The sequence below is a fragment of the Xiphophorus couchianus genome, chromosome 8 (assembly GCF_001444195.1).
Source record: "Xiphophorus couchianus chromosome 8, X_couchianus-1.0, whole genome shotgun sequence".
Classification (NCBI taxonomy): Eukaryota; Metazoa; Chordata; class Actinopteri; order Cyprinodontiformes; family Poeciliidae; genus Xiphophorus; species Xiphophorus couchianus.
In genome coordinates this window covers 20,719,255-20,740,877 of record NC_040235.1, presented here as the reverse complement: position 1 = coordinate 20,740,877, position 21,623 = coordinate 20,719,255, and the positions used below count along the sequence as shown (strand labels likewise).

General features: G+C 38.4%; 1 protein-coding gene across 2 annotated transcripts in view; it reads left to right on the top strand.

Moving 5' to 3' along the window:
* The window catches only part of LOC114149147 (carboxyl-terminal PDZ ligand of neuronal nitric oxide synthase protein), a 58,670-nt gene that overhangs the window by 13,845 nt on the left and 23,202 nt on the right, over positions 1-21,623 (top strand). For both annotated transcript variants that reach the window (XM_028024779.1, XM_028024780.1), the window contains exons 3-5: positions 20,618-20,710; positions 20,794-20,852; positions 21,399-21,507. In XM_028024779.1, coding sequence (XP_027880580.1) covers positions 20,618-20,710; positions 20,794-20,852; positions 21,399-21,507 — 261 coding nt within the window. The remainder of the gene's footprint in view (positions 1-20,617; positions 20,711-20,793; positions 20,853-21,398; positions 21,508-21,623) is intronic.

Below are 21,623 nucleotides of genomic sequence, written 5' to 3'. Positions count from 1 at the left end.
AACCTTTAATCAAACTAAAGTTTGATTAAATTCATTAGCATTTGCAGAATGTCCTGCTATCAGCAGGACAAAGATCCAAAGCACTGTCAAACGAAAGGAAGGTTTTGAATCTGGACTTAAATCTAATTGGTATGACCATAAACAGAATTTTCACGATCAGAAGAGGGAAAAATCTTTAATGCGGCTGAAATGAAACTATTCTGCTAGGAAGAGAGACATAAAACACAGGGATGTACAAGACTCCTTACTAGGTATCACGAACTGTTGATGTTGGTGAGATACATCTTGTTACTTTTTACATATAAAAATTGCAGATCTGTCTGTCTGTTCAAGTGTTGGTGATTGGACGGTTCACATGTGATTGAGTCACATATTGTCTTTAAAAAGGGATGAACCACAATGGGAGGCTTTGTTTTCTCTTTGGGTTCATGCTGGCTTAATGGCAGATGCACAAGTCCAGTAGGTGACCTAAATGCTTATTCAATTAGATGTGATCTCCGCTTTATGCTGGTGCAGTTTCTTTGTGTGCGCAAACACACAAAAAAAGAGGATTATTTCCTTCTTTATTAAGAGCGATTTTACAATCAGGTGTCATCAGTGCAGGATCTGCTATGTTCATGCTTAATAACTTGTTAGACTGACAGATGGTAAACAACCCATCTGTCAGTCAGTGTTATGTATGAATTCTCATAAGCTTCAGAGTGTAAAGCATATTTTTATGAAGAACAATATTATCATCCAACGCCTGGCTGAATTGTAGCTGAGAAACTTTGAGTCATGACTATTGTGTTTATTACTTTTTTCAATTCAATTAATTGAATATTTCACTGTTTTCATTGACACAAAATAATGTATGGTATAAAGACCAGTGTCAGTCCACTATGACTGTGCCTTTCTACAGTATTTATGCCACATTAACTTCTTCACATTTTATCACATTACAACCACCAAATTATTTGTATCTTATTGGGATGATATGCGAGTAGTGCATAACTGTGAAGTGACAGAAAATGGATATAATTTTAAAAATCTGTCAGTACTTGGAAGAACAACCTCCTTCGGTTGTAATTACAGCAGAAAGTTTTTTAGGTTGTGTTTCTCAAAATGTATTGCACATTTGAAAACTGAAGTTTGCTGTTTTTTTACTCAGTAAAAAAGGGCAAACTTTTTAACTGAGTAAAAGAGCATCTGTGCTCTTCAGTAAAGAGCATCTGTGATTAAAACTCTTTCCAATCTGAGCACAGATTTCCAATTGAATTTAAGTTGTTGTGGCAATTTGTTGCACTGGATTCTATTTGGGGTGTCATACTATCAGAGGATGAATACATCTGCCATATTTTTTTAGACTTATTGTGCTTTGTTTTATCATAAAAAAAATCTTAGTACTATGTTCAGGTTAATGGTTGCAAATTGATGAAATGTGTAGGAATCTGTAAATCCTACATCTTCTCTTTTAGTCTCTCCTAAGGCAATGTGTTTTAAGTTTACCACAACTTTCAGGTGCTTTTAGGTTTGCTTTGGGATTTCACATAAGGTCTGTGATGTGGAAGAGTAAAAGATTGGCAAACTTCAATCATTTTAACGTTTGGCATCACAAAAGAAATTTGGCCATTGACCTGGAAACGTTTGCCATCCTGCAGCTGCCACCTGATTGATATGACGCTGGAAAACATTTAAAATAGTTAGTTTTTTTCTTGTACACCTTTAGGTTATTTTCATAAATCCCAACTAGAACAGAAGAAAGTGGATGTTTCTCATTAAAAGTTTGAAACGCCAATAACTATTTTCTCTTCGAGAGGGATGCTGGAGGTTAGTCAGAAGTCTTTCGCTCCAACGTCGGAATGACCTCACAATCTGGTTGTCTCAGTCTTCTTGGCCGCTATTATTTCCCTGGAGTATACAAGCACACACGTCTCTGCTTTCATAATCCACCCAAAGGCTTTGTCTTGTCCTTTATTGCCACATGTAATTCAAGTTATATGTGTATATACGCTGATGCCATCACATTCAATAAAAACAAACCTTTCTCTTGAGGAAGAACCCTTTCTAAAAGGCAAAAACTCAATCCTGCTGCACACCCTGAAGCTACGTTTTGCTTTACAAACATTCTCTAACCCTTATAAAGCCTCAGCATGAAAATGTTAAACACGTCTCTTCTATAAGAGTTGATGCCGCCAGTGTTTATAAGAATGTAGGATGTTCAAAGTGAGTTTTCTCGAAAGAGGAAAAAAAAAAAAAATCCGGAAATTTCGACAGATGTGATCACCTGACCTTTTAAACCAGGCCAGCAGCGGGGGTTGCACTGTTATTTATGCTCCATTTTTAGAGGTATTTCAGAATGTCTGCAAGTACAAACTCATAGCTATGTTATAGTGCGCGCTTCCTGTGAACACTCCTATTTGTTTGTGCCTTCTCTGGCTGCCACAGAGTCTGCTGTAGCTAATCTAAAGTGCAAATATAGCAAAGTCAACATACTGGCAGCTGAAGAGCTCCCGCTTTTGTGTCGTTATTGGAAAGATATTGTTGGCGTGTTGTTTGGTGTGAGTCAGCACCCATAAAATATTTTCTAGAACTAATAAATCATGGTGGATAGCTTGTAAACATGAATCACAAAGAGGGAATAAAACTTCAAGCTTCAGCATATTTCCTTTGGATTTTATCTGATGGACCAAGACAAAGCGGCGAATAATTAAGAAATGGAAGTAAGTGATGCGCGTTGAAGCTTTTTTTTACAAATACAAAACAAGACTTAATCATTCTAACATATGAAAAGGATTTGCTCTAAATTCGTTCTATTGTATCTCTGGCTGCATGTTCAGGGCAGATGTCCATTTTCCCCAAACAAAATAAGGATTTCATACATATCAAACAACAGAGTATTTTTATTTATTCAACAAATTGCAAGGGCACTAAGATACAGCAGAAGATACAAAAGGCATGCCACACTTTTCTGGTTACTTTTACTTTTTTTTAAACTTCCACTTTACAATACTTTATTTTTACCACAAAACATCAAAATAAAATACGTAGAAATCTACAGGTATAATGTAAGAAAAGGTGGCAACATTGATAGAATAGAATAGAATTACTTTATTCATCCCAGCATGGAAATTATTTCGCAGTTACAGCAGCATAGAGGCAAGACACACAACATCCACCACTGAGTAGCAATTGTAGACAAAATAAAATATAACATGCTGTCAATATAAAAAGCAGCTTAGAGCAGACCTTGCAAGGATTCAAAATGCAGAAACAGTATGTATATGTAAATATATGTACAGCAAGTGTGCCACAGTGCAGTTGTGCGAAATTGGACTGATTAGTGCAGAACAATGATTTACAGTTAGGGCCAGAAATATTTGGACAGTGACACAAGTTTTGTTATTTTAGCTGTTTACAAAAACATGTTCAGAAATACAATTATATATATAATATGGGCTGAAAGTGCACACTCCCAGCTGCAATATGAGAGTTTCCACATCCAAATCGGAGAAAGGGTTTAGGAATCATAGCTCTGTAATGCATAGCCTCCTCTTTTTCAAGGGACCAAAAGTAATTGGACAATGGACTCTAAGGGCTGCAATTAACTCAGAAGGCGTCTCCCTCGTTAACCTGTAATCAATTAAGTAGTTAAAAGGTCTGGGGTTGATTCCAAGTGTGTGGTTTTGCATTTGGAAGCTGTTGCTGTGACCAGACAACATGCGGTCAAAGGAACTCTCAATTGAGGTGAAGCAGAACATCCTGAGGCTGAAAAAAAAGAAAAAATCCATCAGAGAGATAGCAGACATGCTTGGAGTAGCAAAATCAACAGTCGGGTACATTCTGAGAAAAAAGGAATTCACTGGTGAGCTTGGGAACTCAAAAAGGCCTGGGCGTCCATGGAAGACAACGGTGGTGGATGATCGCCGCATACTTTCTTTGGTGAAGAAGAACCTGTTCACAACATCAACTGAAGTCCAGAACACTCTCAGGGAAGTAGGTGTATCTGTCTCTAAGTCAACAGTAAAGAGAAGACTCCATGAAAGTAAATACGAAGGGTTCACATCTAGATGCAAACCATTCATCAATTCCAAAAATAGACAGGCCAGAGTTAAATTTGCCGAAAAACACCTCAAGAAGCCAGCCCAGTTCTGGAAAAGTATTCTATGGACAGATGAGACAAAGATCAACCTGTACCAGAATGATGGGAAGAAAAAAGTTTGGAGAAGAAAGGGAACGGCACATGATCCAAAGCACACCACATCCTCTGTAAAACATGGTGATGGCATGGGCATGCATGGCTTTCAATGGCACTGGGTCACTTGTGTTTATTGATGACATAACAGCAGACAAGAGTAGCCGGATGAATTCTGAAGTGTACCGGGATATACTTTCAGCCCAGATTCAGCCAAATGCTGCAAAGTTGATCGGACGGCGCTTCACAGTACAGATGGACAATGACCCCAAGCATACAGCCAAAGCTACCCAGGAGTTCATGAGTGCAAAAAAGTGGAACATTCTGCAATGGCCAAGTCAATCACCAGATCTTAACCCAATTGAGCATGCATTTCACTTGCTCAAATCCAGACTTCGGACAGAAAGACCCACAAACAAGCAAGACCTGAAGGCTGCGGCTGTAAAGGCCTGGCAAAGCATTAAGAAGGAGGAAACCCAGCGTTTGGTGATGTCCATGGGTTCCAGACTTAAGGCAGTGATTGCCTCCAAAGGATTCGCAACAAAATATTGAAAAAAAACTATTTTGTTTGGGTTATGTTTATTTGTCCAATTACTTTTGAGCTCCTAAAATGTGGAGTGTTTGTAAAGAAATGTGTACAATTCCTACATTTTCTATCAGATATTTTTGTTCAACCCTTTAAATTAAACGTTACAATCTGCACTTGAATTCTGTTGTAGAGGTTTCATTTCAAATTCAATGCGGTGGCATGCAGAGCCCAACTCACGAAAATTGTGTTACTGTCCAAATATTTCTGGCCCTAACTGTAGCTTTTATTGTTCAGTGAGATGGCATGTGGCAGGAAGGATTTCCTGTATCTGTCCCTACGACAGCGGAGCTGGAGCAGCCTATGTGAGAAGGTGCTCCGCTGTCTGTCCACTATGTGGTGGAGAGGGTGCTGTTTATTGTCCATAATAGACAGAACCTTCTTCAGTGTCCTCCTCTCCACCACAGTTTCCAGGGACTCCAGCCTTAGTCCCAGTACAGAACCAGCTTTCCTGATGATTTTGTCTAGTCTATTAGAGTCGCTGGCTCTGATGCTGCTTCCCCAACACACAGCAGCAAAGAAGATGGCACCGGCAACAACACTGTGATAAAAGGTCTCCAGCATCTTGCTGCACACATTGAAGGATCTCAGCTTCCTTAAAAAATAGAGTCTGCTCATCCCCTTCCTGCTCACAGCGTCAGTGTTAGATGCCCAGTCCAGTCTGTTGCTGATTACAACTCCCAGGTATTTGTAATCCTCCACCTCCTCCACCACTTCCCCTTTGATCTTTAGTGGCCGTGAAGGTATCTTCTTCCTTCTGAAGTCAATCACCATCTCTCTGGTCTTACTAATGTTGAGTCTCAGGTGATTCTGGTCAGACCACTCCACAAAGCAAGAATACTTTTTTCGCTTAATTAATAATAAAAATAAATTGCTGTCAGTGCTGCACAAGACAAGTCCAGCAACATCAAGTCAAACTTTGTACATCCTGTTTCACTGCGTTTCTGTTCTAAGAAGCAAATGTAAACAATCACAACACCCCAAGATTGTGACTCATTTACCAATTTTTACATTTGGAAGTAGCAAACATATAAAGCAAAATTAAAGCTGTTGCAGTTTCTCTACTTTTCTCCAATAGTGAATAAACATAAATCACTATGAAATTCATTCCTCATTTTTCCAGCGTGCACCATTTCCATGACCTTTTCTCCAGTTCTTGTTCTCTGGAGTCGTCATTGCACATTTCTGCAAAGTTTACACAAAGTGCTTGGTTTTCGAAATGTAACTACTATGAAACAATCTGATAATATCGCTGCATTAGTCTAATTTCATAGTTTTTAATCACATTCTGCATTCTGCTGTTGTGTGTCCCTCAGATCACATCAGCATTCCTGCAGGAAGAGAGGAGTTTTTATTGTTAGGGGACATGATCTACTGTACATAAACAGTATGGGTTTGGACCTGATGGTGAAAACATGCGCAAGAAACGGCTCAGATAGTTTAAAATGTTCTATGAACCGAAATTTATGTGGAATGAAAACTTTCTAGAACCCAAAATCAACCCAAACATACCAAATGGATCCAGGCAAAGTTCCAGGGGACTTAGGAAACACAAAATGACTTTAGTGGTACTTTAGAAAAGGCTTTTCTTTTGAACAGCCAGCTGGCAATTGTGGCTAGCATGTAATGGTTGTCATGGAGACTTATTGACCCCCCCAAAGATTGACAAGATGAGCTTTGTTCCTAATCCAGCCTTGTTTATCACAATTCCACTTGTTATAAACTTCTTAATGATCACACAGACTGTAGTTAGTAGTTGCAGATTTCCTTCTGTCGTGATTTCCTAACTTTTCACAATCACTCTTGACTTTTCCGTTTTGTTTCCCCATCTTACTTATTCCCTTATGGAACCAAGAAGACAGAAATGACTATATATGAATTTGTTAAAATGTTCTCTCAGAATAATGAATAAATGTTTCTTTAGTGGGAACTCTTGCTTCTAGAAATTTACCGGAAAACTTTTTGCACATCTTTAATTGCGAGGTAATGTTTACACTTTCCAAAGCATCATTTTCTGTTGAATAATTGCTGTTCATTCATTTTACCAGACTTGCGTTCTTTTCATATATCACTTAAGACGTCAAGTTTGTAAGCAGCGCCTCCAGGCATGGGAGCGCTCTGTAAGCATGAGTAGGCAGATAAGCTAGCTCATTGTGTTATGGTGTCGTTTGTTGGATAATGATTCAGGAAAGTGCTCCAGGCCTTTGAGCTGCCAGCATAGGCTGCCCTACTTCTAAATGTGATTTAGGCCCCTGTGTGTGTGTGTGTTTGTTTTATTCATTCATCTCATTTCTCTCATCTTCCTCCAGTGATCCTAATGGAAAACATGAACGTGTCATTGGGGCCTGCCTTAGCAATGCATAGGGAGAGCAGTGACTGACTTGCGAAGCACCTATTGTTCTACACCTCAAAATAAATGTTGCTTCCTACTAGCGTTAGTTAATGCAGCTCGTACCGCTACGTGCCCCCTCACATATATATATATATATATATATCAACACGTGCGGCTCGATCTTGTGAGGGGAGCTATTACTTTTGATGGCATTTCGAGTAACTGTGGCGACATAATTAACAAAAAAATCCCCAAAAACAGAGCCAAATTCAACTCAAAACAAAACTGAGTTTGACTGACACTGTTTTGTGTCAGTCAGACTCAAAATAGACAGAAGTTTGTCTGCCCCTCTGAGCTGCTCTTTAGAACTACAGTGATTGTGGAACGTCAGAACTACAGACATGGTGGAACGTCAGAACTACAGACATGGTGGAACGTCAGAACTACAGACATGGTGGAACGTCAGAACTACAGACATGGTGGAACACTCAGTTCTACTCATAGACATGAATAGAATTAACATTAGCACAAGCATTAGCATTTAACTACCCCCCCACATTAGCATTAGCCTTTTCCCTAAAAAGAGCTTTTAGCTATTTTTCTTATTTATTAGCCACGCTTAGCACACTGAATGGAGTAACTCAATGTAAGACAACATGCTAGTGAAATCCCACATGCTACTGACAGTATTTAGGCTAATGTTAGCAATTTGGCTCATTTTAACTTGTATACTAATTTCTACATACTGAATGGTATAAGTCCATGTTACTTGACATGCTTGTGACTCTCAACATGCTATTGAGTACATTGCAGCTTACTTTAGCATTGATGCTAATTTGTAGCATTAGAATGCTGGGTTCAAACCGATGAGCACACTTTGGCAGGCCCTGTTTAAATTTCTTCAGAAATTTTCTAGTTCTCCCATTGCTGTTGCTCAGCTTCCCCACACTCCTTTTTTTCTTAACTTTATCTCTCTCTCTTCGTAAAACTTGTGGCACCTTTTGCTCTCCTCCTCCTCACTCAGGTTTGTGTTCACTTAAACATGCATGAAGTTGATGAGTTTTAAAAGCTTCAAGTTCAAATCCCTGCAGACATCCTGATGTCAAAATTTCCATTAAACACTTACATATACAGAGCTGCTGTAGCTCAAACAACTCCCTGCTTAACACTTGGAATGACTAAATACCTTTCATCTGTTATCAGCCGTTCCATATAAGTCAATAATTTTTTTCTCCCTATGACAGTGAAACCTTGGAATAGGCTCCTGTTTATTTTGTCATATGCTGTATGATGGTAAAACTCTAAAATGGATTAAAATAGAAACTATTTTATGTAGGTAGTAGGTAAGGAATTAAAAAGAAAAAAACCGTAAGAAAATAGAAGACTTATGAGTTATAAAAGTTTATATGAGTTAAAGAAATACTTTTTTTTTCTTCACTCCACTTAAACAGTTTAACTGACTGATAGCATAAATTATATGAGCTTCATCATTTCTGGCAAGAGAAGTCGTCAAGTATCCAGCCAGAATTATGAAGCTTGTTGTTAGTTACAGAGAGTGTGTGATTTCTCTGTAACTTGCAAAAAGATATCAGTCTAAAAACGAGTGGGGTTGTGTATGTGTTTAGAGTCAGTATATATGATTTTGAACTTGTGTGAATTTGAATTTCTCAGGATTAGAAATCTTTTTCTCTATAGTTGGTTGGTTTCTCTCTTCTTTAATGTCACAAAGTGAATGATAAAGCACAGCTAATCATAAACTTTCTAAGCTGTGTGAATTAATTTTTTGTTGACCCAATGACGAGGTTGAGATTGTAATTCTGTCATTCAGTAGGTCCATCCTTTGGTCACTCTGTTATCTACATACAGTATGATTTTTAGGACAATTTGGACTTGTCTGAAATTTGCATCTGAAAACTGTGAAGTTTATGTTGTAGAAAGTCTTCTAGTGCTACTCATGTACCGAGCTCTACTGCAGGGAACATTTACCTCTGTTCTTCTTTTTCATTGTTATCTCCTCTCATTACATCAGCCAATCAGGGCAGAAAAAACTGAATGAATAATGAGAGAGGAGACCTGAATCGTATTCGCCAGAGACATTTCCGTGCTACCAAAGTGGAATCTTGTTTCACCCAAAACCTCTGCTTTCATGTTTCCTGCCAGAACCTTAAAATATTTTTTTATCCCAATTGAATCTCAGTTTAGTCTTTTCCTGAGATTGGAGAATTTTTCTTCTTTTATGTTAGGTGTGTGTTTGTCTTTCCTTCACATCATCAAAACTCAGCTAAACATGGCAGCATTCGTCCTTGCAATAAATTCCCACGCCAGACTTTGATGCAAGGTGTTGACAGCAGTTGCACCGATGCATAGGTCCCAGGATACTCTGAGCCATAATATAATTTGAGGCTAAATATCTGAACAGCTGTTGGTTGACTCACCACATTGTACTTAAAAAACTGGACTGTCTCCAGATGATTGAAACGTCTAACTCCATAAAGGTCATTCGCCAACATGAGGTGGTAAACACAGAAACACTGATGCTGGTAAACAACTTTGTTACTGTGGGCACATTTTCAAGCTGACCTTTAAATTTAGCTTATCTCATGCGGATGTCGAACCTTTTTCTTGCCTCGCGGTAACAACAGGAAAGCATCAGAGGTGTCGTCCCACTTATCACTCTGCATCCCAAGTCCTGCACATCTCCAGAAAGTCCTTTGATTCTACACCAAAGACATTTATCTAGCTTGATCCCTTTGAATGTCTGTAATCTGCTGCTGTGTTTGTGGATGGGAAATCGGATGCCTTCAGAGGGCCATCAAATGAAAACACAAAGAAAATAACTTGACTCTTTCAACTAACTGAATAGAGGGCTGATTCAATCGCTTTTTGTGCCAATCTGCATCTTTTTCTTTTTTTGACACACTGTAGTTTAACTTTATCATTCTTTAAATAAAATGTAAATGGTACAGAAAAATAAGGTAACACTTTAATTGAAGGGGTGTGCATAAGACTGACATTACACTGTCATAACATGACATAACACCTGCTATGAACATGGAGTCTTTATGAATGTTTATAGCTGATGTCATGAAGTGTCATTCAATAAATTAAAAGTCCATGAAGTGTCAACTTTGCATTAAAAGTGTCATTATTTACCAAATGACACTTCATGACATTCATCAAGACCCCTTCATGTTCATAACAAGTATTATCATGTTTATGACAGTATTATGTCAGTCTTCTGCACACACACCCCTTCAAATAAAGTGTTACCAAAAAGAAAAATACACCAAATCCATTGATCCATCAAATGTCTTCCATTTATCTCAAGTAACGCTGAGTTTCTGTAGTTCATTCTATGACGCTCGCTATGGGTGTGCCGCAGCGTCTCGTTCCAGTAAGACGCACCCAGAGGCAGGTTTTAGCAAGGTAACATCCAACCCTTATTTCGAAAGTGAATGCACATTGCTCAATTTGTGTAAATGTTCGACAATAGGCAAGATATTGGGGATTTACAGTATCAAGTTTTGACATGTATCCATCAATCCATTGTCTCACTTTTCCAAGACATCATTGAGGAGTTAACAGATCCAGAAAGGAATATTCTTCTACGAAGTGACACTTTCCAGCTCAGACAGGATCTTAATGCATTTCTAGACTGATTTGGGTGTATAGACTCTCCAACATGTTCTGGAACTGCCACTAGAATTTACCTGCACAACCTCCAAGTACAGGTATGCAGATATCCCAAAGACCCTCAGCAATCCCCTTGCGATCTTCTTTTTGATCCTCCTTTTCACCTCAATCCATCTAACTATTGTCTGCTTCAACTTATCATATCGTCAAACAGTTTTTACCTGATGGCAATCATGGCACTAAATTCAAAGGCATAAGAACTTCTGCTCTTGACACCACTTTGTTAGAAATGTAAATTCTGTTGCGACACCTCCAGGCACTGCAACCATCTTCTAATGTCTATTTATTTTTCATTTTGTACTATTTATTTCTTTATCTTTGAATATTACGTGTATACACATAACCTGCATCTTAACTCGAGTCGAGCAATCTCAATCTCGTTGTAATCTGTTGATGACAATGACAAATAAATCTTATCTTATCTTATCTTATCTCGTTAACAAGACACTTGAACTGCTACAGTTGAGACAAAGGCTGCGCCCTGACCTGGAGGGAGCAATCTATTAAATATTTCTGCAAATATGTCACATGTATGCATATTTAGACTGCAGGCTTTAAAAAAGGCTGACTATGACAGATTATGCTCAACATTCTGCTACTGAAATGCACCACAACTGTTTCTGAGTTATCCCAGACACTGATTCAAATTACTTGTAGTTGAGGTCTTTGAACACCTCATGGCCTCTCGAAGCCTCTTTTAACGGGCTTTTCGCAACAAATTTGGAAGTGAGTCGCAGATGGTGCCCCAATTCACCACCCAGTGTTTGACCCCCTAAGACGGGGTTAACATGTGCTGAAGCGCTGACCTTATGCCTGTCATTGTGCGAAACATTATTGAAAATGTTATGCCTTTTGTCTGTCCCGGTTGAACTTCCTTCACCTCACATGTGCATTGAGTCTTATCTTTTCCTATTTCTTGTCTTGTGAAGGTTTCCATGTTAAGTCCCAGACGTGTTTGCTGATATGTTTTCAGATTTCTGCCTGCAAGCCATTTCTTGTTGGTCCTTGGTGGTCTTTAATCGCTCATCTTAGTACTGGAAATAAGATCATAATCCTTGATTGGTCTATTTATTTCCCAGCAGCTTATCCAAGTTGTCTGGTAACACAATATATCATTGCTCATGATTGTGTTATTACTGCTGAAACTGCGGATTAGCTGCTCAGTGGTGCGGCTCTGAAAATGCCAAAATACAATGGTTGATTTCAGTAGTTGCGGATTAATGCCTTATCTTGAAAGAAATTGCCACATTATTGAGTTCATACTTGTATAAAGCATTACATTGCACTGTCCAGTACAGATGTGTGTCGGTAACAATTGTCGTTCCATAGGGCAAGGGGATTTTAGCAACTCTGACAATGTTTGTCCCAGTAATCCTATTAATCATATTGTTGCTTCGAAAGGATATAACAATGGCTGTGTATTGCACCATGCATTGTTTCACATTTCATTTGCCTTTATACTCATCACATTTTCGTAAGACATTTAGACACAGTTTGTTTTGTGATTTAACTAGTGCATTGTTTCACACTTCCATCTCTAAAAGCTTTAGTAAAAATGAGAATCGACTTTAGTGGCCAAGATTGTGAAAACAAAAAAGAAATTTGACTTCAGTTCCATGTTGCTCTCAATTATTTATTTTAATTTTCAAACAGTTGAGTTCAATTGTAAGATTAATTTTAGTTTTTTGGGCTCTCCCGGTTGGTTTTTATTCTTTAAAAAAAAGTAAACTTGTTTTTTTAACCACATTTCATTAGAGTTCACTAAAGCTTTCTCGTGTCCTGACCTTCACAGGAAATGAACACGAGGTGTTGTGTCTCTTTCCGTGCACTAAGAATGTCTGCTTTGCGAAGCAGACATTCACAAAGTATGTAGAGTTTGCCCAAAATATCACCAAATTTTTCTCCAGTTACTGTTTTAGGCAAAAAAGAAGACAGATGACCTTAAAAACTGTTTTATATTGGCTTGATATGAGTTTGTAAAAAGCACAGCTACTTCCTCATTGTGGATCTTGGTTTGTTTGAAATATATGTTGGTATTATTAAACTTTCATCTCACTAGACTTTAAAAACTGTCGAGTTGATTTAGCATTGGTAACATTATCAGGCTTATGTCAGCACTGATTACTTTTATTTTCAGTGTTCATTATAGATACCAACTTCAACCCCTTGCAATCCTCCCTGTTTTTTGTTATTAGAAGCAAGTTTCTGGCATCTTCAGGTTGTTCTCTTGTACTTCCTCCTGGCCCCACGTGACCAGCCCAAAGTAGCTGCCGTCAGCGCTCTGGGACTGGCTGTCGGCTTGCTGCGCCACTCAGCGATTCATTCAAGCGTTGGTCCATTCTCACTCCAAGGGCGTCATTGCCTTTGGAGTGCCTGGCTTGGTCTGCAGTGGGGCAAAGCTGATTACTCTGACAAGATCTGAAACTGGTGGTTTGCCAGAGGGGCTCCATATTGAGCTTGGTTCTCACAGGTGTTTATAAGTGCTTCAGTTTGACACCAAAACACACCGGGCAGATCAGGTCACATTTATCTGTTTTTTTCTCTTTTGCCTTCTTAGTTTTATGAGGGCATTTCTTTTGCTGCATTTGCTTGTTATTTGCACAGAGTTTTTATTTCTTTGTTTAAATGGTATCCATATACAGATTTGTTACTTTCAGGAAAAAACAACTCTCTGTACATGGGCATAAAGACTAAGGTCATGATCAGTAGTGAAGGTCGAGGTCATTATTCCTCTTATGCTTTTCTGTTCACTGATGACAAAAATTTGCCAATTCACTCTGAAGGTTTGTTCATCTCCGCTATCAGGGGAGTAATTCAGCTCTCCCTGCATGGCCAGCAGGAAAATTAAATTCATTCGAGACTAGCAGAGCAGCTGTGATCAAAGCTCAGCTTATTTTATTTCATTATTTCATTGAACTTCTGGGAAGCAGTTGCTTGAGTGGGTTTATTGTGAAGAAAATGAAATGCACTTATAGCAAATGAAATAGTCATGAACCGAGTGATGTAAAGGGTGTATGTTGATCTGCAAACTCTATTTCCATCTTTCTAGGTTCAGGTGGTGGGCAGTAGCCCTGTCACTTTTGTTACCCACAGTCAGCTCCTTGTAAACTGAATTGCGGGGAAAAAGCATTGAAATTCCCTGGAACTCCCCAAATCCTTGGGATGATAATGAAGGGGTTGCTAGGCTGCGATCTATAGGGCCTATTGTGGGTTCCTATATGGATTTAATGGTTGAACAGGGAGCATCAGTGACCCACATTGCACCCACATTCCGCGGTTTTTCATTCGGTCTCTTCGCACTTTCCCCCTGATTTCTCTTTCTCTGATTTGCTGGTCCTAAATCTGCCTGTTTTATCCAATTTAAAGATGTCCATTAGCAGCACATGTGGACACACACTGGTCCTTTTTCAGCTATACCCTTTGAATTTCTCTCAAGCAAGACCTCTCAAAGACAAATGAAGTAACAATGACTGTAAGACTCAGTGGCCTGTGATTAAGAGGTTGTTGGCAGCGACAGATTAGAACCAAAGGGTTTATTTACCGTAGCCACAGTATAACCACTTCAACCTAATGGGAGACTTGTTCACGCAGTTGCACTTGGGGAAAATGTACTTTTTTAGTAAAATTTTGATCTGAGTTATGCCTACTGCTGCATAAGTTTCTTAATATTAAATCCTTAATGCCATGGGAAGGTTTGGTTCTACTGTGCAGGGCTGTAGTACTTTACCAGGATGAAGCTGGATCTTTACTCAATCACTACTTGTTGGTGTAAACCAAAGTATGGTGAAATATAAAATAGCTCTTTCACTGACTGAGAAATTTAAAGCTTTTAAACCAACAAGAACTAACAGTCATGGAATGGTTGCCATGGAAATATACAGGAATTGGAGTTTCTTAGCATTCATAAATCATGCATAGATATCGGGTCACACATATGGATTAGTTAATTTCCATTGTTTCAACTCACTTGATTCAATAGCACGGGTTTTTAACAAGTTTCAGCAGAACTTTTCCCGACTGCCTGAAAGAGGTAACTCGTTCATTTGAATCAGGCATGTTTGAGTAAGTCATTATGCAAAGCATGCAGAACTGTGGGCACTGAGGACTAGGTTTGGGAAACACTGCCGTAAACTTTAACACTGTTGGTGAATGCACTAATGTGGGAATATCATTCCTCACATCAACATGAGACACTGTGAAGGATTTTCCACCCCAACCTAGTGCTAAAGCCAATTATTAAAATAAAACAATCAGCTTGGTTTTCCACAACCAAAGAAACACTATTACATGTATTTATGTCTTGTCTATTGAATCACTGGTTTTATTTTACATTTTGTGGAGGACTGGAGTGCGTTCAGACACTTTAACGACACAAATTGGATTGCTTATGACATTAACTCTCCAAAAAGAACTAATGCAACTAGCTTAATTTATTAACAGCTGTAACTCTCAGGAATAATGCAGCATTAGTGTCAGCTATGGTTGCAAAAGAGTGCATCACATATGACACAATTTAATTAAACATGCTGGTTTAAGGTAACAACTAGGCATGATATGAGGTATATATTAATATATTGGCACTAACATCAATATCATATTTAGGCAACAAAAGGTGTTTGTGAATGTTTGGCAGCCCAGCTGATTTCTGATCAGTACCAACAGTTCTGTAAAGACAGGCCCCTTTTGGATCATTCTTTCATTCCATGACCTACACGTGTTTATTTCACAATGGAACCCACTGGTAGGTCCTGACATGGAATGGAAACCAGTATTACACCATTTGCCTCCAGGGGGCAGTCATGAGCATGCATCCATTATGAAGTGTCAAGGGGCAATTGTTGATCAGTAAAATATGATGCAGGTAAACACATGCTGCACACATTTAAAGCATCAAAAATATTTGGACAGCAGGCAAGCAGGACGGTCATGACGCAGAAATAAACTATTCCAAGTTGGTTTTTATAAATTTGCTTCAGAATGACAAATAGAAACAGTATGGTCTCCTGCTAAATGTTTGTCTCTCTTTTAAAACTGTCAAGCCATAACTCATAACCCAGGCCTCAGAGGCTGTAGTGAGAGCCAATTTTCTTTCCTCACTCAGTGCGCACAACGACAGTCATCACCATTCTCTTTGACCCTTTTATAATACATTGCAGAGAGGAGCAGTGATGGAAATGTGTTACACTGCATCAAAAGACTGATGAGGCTGACGGCCCTAATGGTGACAGCCAGCATTTGAAATAATTACTCCCAGGCTGTTTCCAGTAAGCTTCTGCACCCGTGTACCAAAACAAGAGTCACTTTTGTGGGTTTTGGGCTCAGTTGACGGCTTTTGCACAAAACTTTTAAAGAGAGCAATTTAGAACTTGTAAGCCAAAGTCGTTTGCATGCCCGTAATTACCACCCTAAATATTTTTATTGCAGTTCAGAGTTTTTCTTCAACTGTCACAGTGGAGTAGGTTTAAGCTCTATACTGAAACCTAGCATTTGTTTCTTTATGGGTTTGCTAAGGTCATAAAAAATATATATTTAACCTTTATTTTACCAGGATAAAAACCCATTAAGATTAAACACCTCTTTCTCCTTCATCGGATGCTGATTGCATTCTTGTTGTTGTTACACTATAATTGCATCAGAAGCATAAATATTTAATAAATGTTTGCACTTAAGCAAAGAAATTATAAAATGTTCATAGTTTCAGATGCAATTTGAAAATTTATCTTTGCTTCTGCGTAATGTTGGAATGAAGCTTAAATTATGGAAAAGCTGCGTTTTTGTTCCGACACGAGTACGGAAGTGAATTTAGACGCTATTATAGCGAGGTTAGCCTGTTTGAAAAAGACATCATGTTTTTAATTTTATTGCTGTTGCTGACTTCAGACCAAGCCACAGAACTGGTACAGCTTTGAGGGTTTACATAAAGTTAACATGGTGAGGGTTAACTTTCATATGAAAACCATTTAGCAACTACATTGATGCTATTTGTTGTTGTTTTTTCCCCCCGTGGTTAAAATAACCACTCTTGGGTTTTGGGCATTGAAACATTTTGTTGAAAAATTTAATGTTGGAAACTTTTTATAAGATGCCAAGAGACTTGGAGAGACAAAGTTTATGAGTCAAACTCTGGGACGTCAACATCAAGTGCCAGCTCAAACAAAAGCTTCATTTTATTTAATTATTTTCAAATGCTAGACAGGTCACATTTGTCAAAAGGAAATGTAATTTATTTTTATTTTTATTTATTTATTTTTGTGGTCAAGGACCACAGCCTGCAAATTGGTCAAGGTTCCTTAATGAATATTTTAAATTAATAATGCACTTACAATCCCAACACCAGTTTTTCAATTTTCTTACTTGTTCTATTTGTTTTTACTGACTATAAAGTAGTTGTTTATGTTTAGATTCTTATCCTCTTTTAAGTGTCTAATGGAATTACCATTTTAGATGTATTTGTAAGGCAATCCTCAACTCAAAAAAGGGGAATTTATAAGTGGCATACTTGATGAAAGAGCAGGAAAATTGTTTAAAGTGCAAAAGTTTTCCCCAAAGCACTGCTTGCATTAAAATGTCTTTTTTTACACTCAGATTCTTAATGGATTGATGTTTCTGTCATCTTTTTGGAAGTTGACACCACAAACAAAAATCATTATTCTGAATTAGGTCAGCTCATTAGAAGCTCCAGGTAAAGAACCAGATCATGAAGTGTGTTTTTCACTGGCTGCATGAGAGTCCAGTAATAAAGACAAATTAATCTGAATTTCACTTTTGAAACTTTCCTTACATCTTATGGTAACAGCACTTCACTTCTCGGCATGTTCGCTACCCCTTTCCTCCATTTTAGTGCCTCTGGTGTCTTTCTGCTTCTCCTGCCTATTTTCCATTTAATCAGCTCTCCCAGGACTCAGGTCTGGGTAATTAGCGACTGAAACTTTAATCACCGTGGATTCGGGCCAGGGAGAGCCCAGCTTTTAAAGTGGACACAAGCAGAGGATGAACATGCAAGTAAAACATTGTGCAACTGCAAAACTGCTTTGGTAAATTAAACCATTTATTTGCTCTCAGTCTGTTCAAACAGAGTGCGCATATCCAAGCGTTACACAAGTAAACAGAACAATAGCCGTCTCTAATGGCTTCTGACGGGCCTTGTTGACATAATGCTGAGCTAATTGTTGCATAGCAGCATCACGCAGCTGAATGAGAAGGTTGCAGTTCCCAGGAGATGTTTCTGTCATTGATGATGATGGTACCACGCCTCTTTTGTCAGCTCTTCTAACCTCCAAATCATCGCTTTTATTCTTCATTCTTATACCGGTCATGGTCTCTGTGATGACGTTTGTTTTATTTCGCTGCAACATCTCATTTGCATAGTAAAGCTCCTGGGAAAATTATTCACACTGATGCAGCACAGCCCAACTCCTTATTGTACATTTTAACATACAGTACATACAGTATAACACTGTGTGCATAGCACCTGTTAATTATAGCACCAGCTATTCTCCCGGACACAACGCCCACCGCAACAACAGATATGCAACGAGGCCCTGCAGACACAGCCAGTTTTAAAGAATATTTGGTGATTCGTGACTTACTTCCTTCTTTCAGATTTCAAAAGGCAGTCTGTCCTTGGAAATGTTATGAAATAGTTGACAAGCATATTGTATTGCCATATGCTTTATGTAAGATGCATTTATTTCGAAGTCCAGAAAAAAAGTTTGTAAACTAAGTCATGCATAGTTTTTGTTGTGAAAGAACTGAAATCGAAATTGACAGTTTTTGACATCACAACAGTGCAGATTTACCAAGTCGTACTTTTCTTTTTAAAGCTACTGTAGATGGATCAGGTATATATGTCACATCTGATACCGAGCCTTCAAATTTGTCTCTTATTGTAGTAGTCTCACAAAAATAAAGTGCGGCAGCTTTTTTTTTGGAGCTCTTTTTGTACTATTTTTCTCCCGATGCATAGTGGAAAAATAAATGTCTTGTTGGTCACAGTTCCAGTAATCTTGGTATTTTTAAGAATTGCTTTGACTGTAGATTTGGGTTTTCATGATACTACTATATACTACTATTACTATACTACTATTATCTTGATATTCCACAACATTTATGATGCAGAAGTTTTTTTTTTTTTTACTTTGGATCTCAGAATGGTTGTCGTTGGCATAATTATAATTAGAGCAAAACCAAAAAGTAGCAGGCCACTTAATCTTAAAAATAAATTAAAATTGTCCCTGTCTTTGTAAGTTGTGGGTTTTATTTCAGCAACCTCCAGTTGCATGTCAATGTGCCCCTAGGCAAGGCACTTTACCCAAGTAAAGCTAGCTGACTGCTAGCTTAACTTAGCTTGAAAACTAGCAACTTATGCAAAAACAAATTATTGTCCACTACCACTTCCAAAAGTGACCATCAAACTATTATGGATCTTCCTATCATATTGCAACTAAATTACAAATTAAAATAATTAAGGTCACAAAGCCTTGTGAAGAAATTCTGTTTTGAAAACCCAGACTTATCACTGTATTACAAGCGTTTTGTTCTTAAAACAGCATGCCATAGTGACTGGTGACCACCTTTAATTGCCATTGCAAGTATGAAAAAAAAAAACATTTTTAAAGTTTGAAGCGCCTATTAAAACTTTATTAGCTGTAAAGATGCAGGTTATATCTTCTCTCTAGCCATTAAAAACAAACCCTAGAAAAAGTACTTTTGAGAGTTCAGCCAAGAATATGGGCCTGTTTTTTCCCAGCAGCTCACCTTTTAACTAGAGGATTTTATCCTTTAGTTGCAAAATGTATTCACTTGTTCTAAAACTTTAGTTTGGGTGTGCAGGTGTTACAGCAGAGGCAGTGCATCATGGTTAATATTTAAGGTCCACTCTTTTCATCTTGCTCTTGTAATGAAGCTCCCTGGTGTAATGCACATTCCCACTCTCTTTATGAGCGGCTTAGCTACAATTTATGCTGATACACACATAGATACACACACTCGCTAGTTTCTCTCTGTCCAGTTTTTACAACAAACAGCAGGCATTTTGCTACCAGCAAAACAGCAGAAACATAAGAACAAACCGACCTCCCGTCACATTAAATACATGTTCATTAAATGCGCATTCAGCAGTCAAGTCCCCAAGCAAAGCATTCTCCTCTCAGCTGAATTGGACCGGCTTTAGCTCATGTTTTCTGATAGCCCCGCTGTACGCCTTCCTGGATTGCAACTAGAAGGAGCCTAAGTGCTTCTTGTTTAAATTGGCCGCTGATTTGAGGTGACAGAGCAGACATGCAAGGTGCCTCAGCAGACCTTGAGGCTAGCTGACGAGAGGGAAACGTGTTAAGTGCATGCACAGCTTTTGTACTGCACTAAGCAAGCACAACAAGGACAATCACACAGCTTGGATGGTTTACTTTACTAGATGAGAAAACATTAGGTAGCTCTTAAGTCTTATGAGGTTTTTGTGAAAACAACTCAGTTTTCTTAGCAAAGATATTATTTTGAAATTTTTGCTCTCCTGATTGACCTCCTGGCAAAAGCAGGATTTTACTCCATCCAGTAAGAAGTGTTGATGTCAATGTGTTCAGCTTCTAGCAAAAGCCTGCCTACAAACGTATGGTGCCTTTCCCAATGTAATCATATCCACTGAACTGCTTCACATTAGCAGCATACACTCTAATGTGTTTTATTGGGATTTATGACAGACCAATGCAGAGCTACATAGAGGAAGGAATAGATTTGTGTTTATTCCCCTTTACGCTGGGGCCCCTAAAAAGAATGTAGTGCAACCAACAATTGTCCTGTGTTGATAACCTGTGCCTATGTTGATTTTCTTTTCCAGTATGAATTTAAAGCCAAGAACATCAAGAAGAAGAAGGTCAGCATTGTGGTGTCTGTGGATGGAGTCAAGGTGGCACTGAGGAAAAAGCAGAAGGTGTCCCAGACCCGAAAAACTCTACTAGTTGAAGCTATAACTTTGTATCTATGTGCAACGATGCTAATTTCTGTCCTACACAGAGAAAAGACTGGACATGGGATGAGAACAAGATGTTGATCATGCATGATCCAATATACAGGTAAGCTGAAAATTCAAATGTAGATTAAAGATCTCCTCTTATGGCTTACAAAGTTGGTCAGAAACATAAAATGACCTGGACCTGTTATTGTAAACAATATGCCAATACATAAATCTGGAGTGTCTATTTGCATTCATCCCTCCCTGAGTTATTTCGATTGAATTTGTATCTTGGGAGTGGATTTTGCCCATTCGTCTGAATATCAATCAGATTGGATGGAAAGGATTTCTGAACTTAATATTTTTTATGTCTTACTGTAGCTTCTGTATGAGATTTAGATTTGAACTGGGCATGAACATGATCTAAGCTAACCCGGTGTCAATCCTCAAAGACCTTAAACTGGGACCAACTTGCAGGCTAAATAGGATTATGTTATTTTTTTATGTAAAGTGAAAAAGTTAAACTTTTCCCACTTTTCCTCACTATTGGTTATGTCATTATTATAATTAGTGACGAATACTTTAAAAGTCAGTGGTAGCGAGCTTTGTGGATCATCTTGACGATTTTATTGCACTGATAATTTCAACCTGCTGTCATTATTTCCAGGATTTTCTATGTATCACATGACTCCCAGGACTTGAAGATCTTCAGCTACATTGCAAGAGATGGCTCCAGTAATTCATTCAGATGTAATGTCTTCAAATCTAAAAAGAAGGTACAGTTTGGTCTATTCCTCAGTAAGTTCAGATTGCAGAGAAATCACACCTTTTGGTCCTTATTGATGGGACCAAAATGGATGATGCTCTGTCAAGATGTTAATTCACAGGCTGC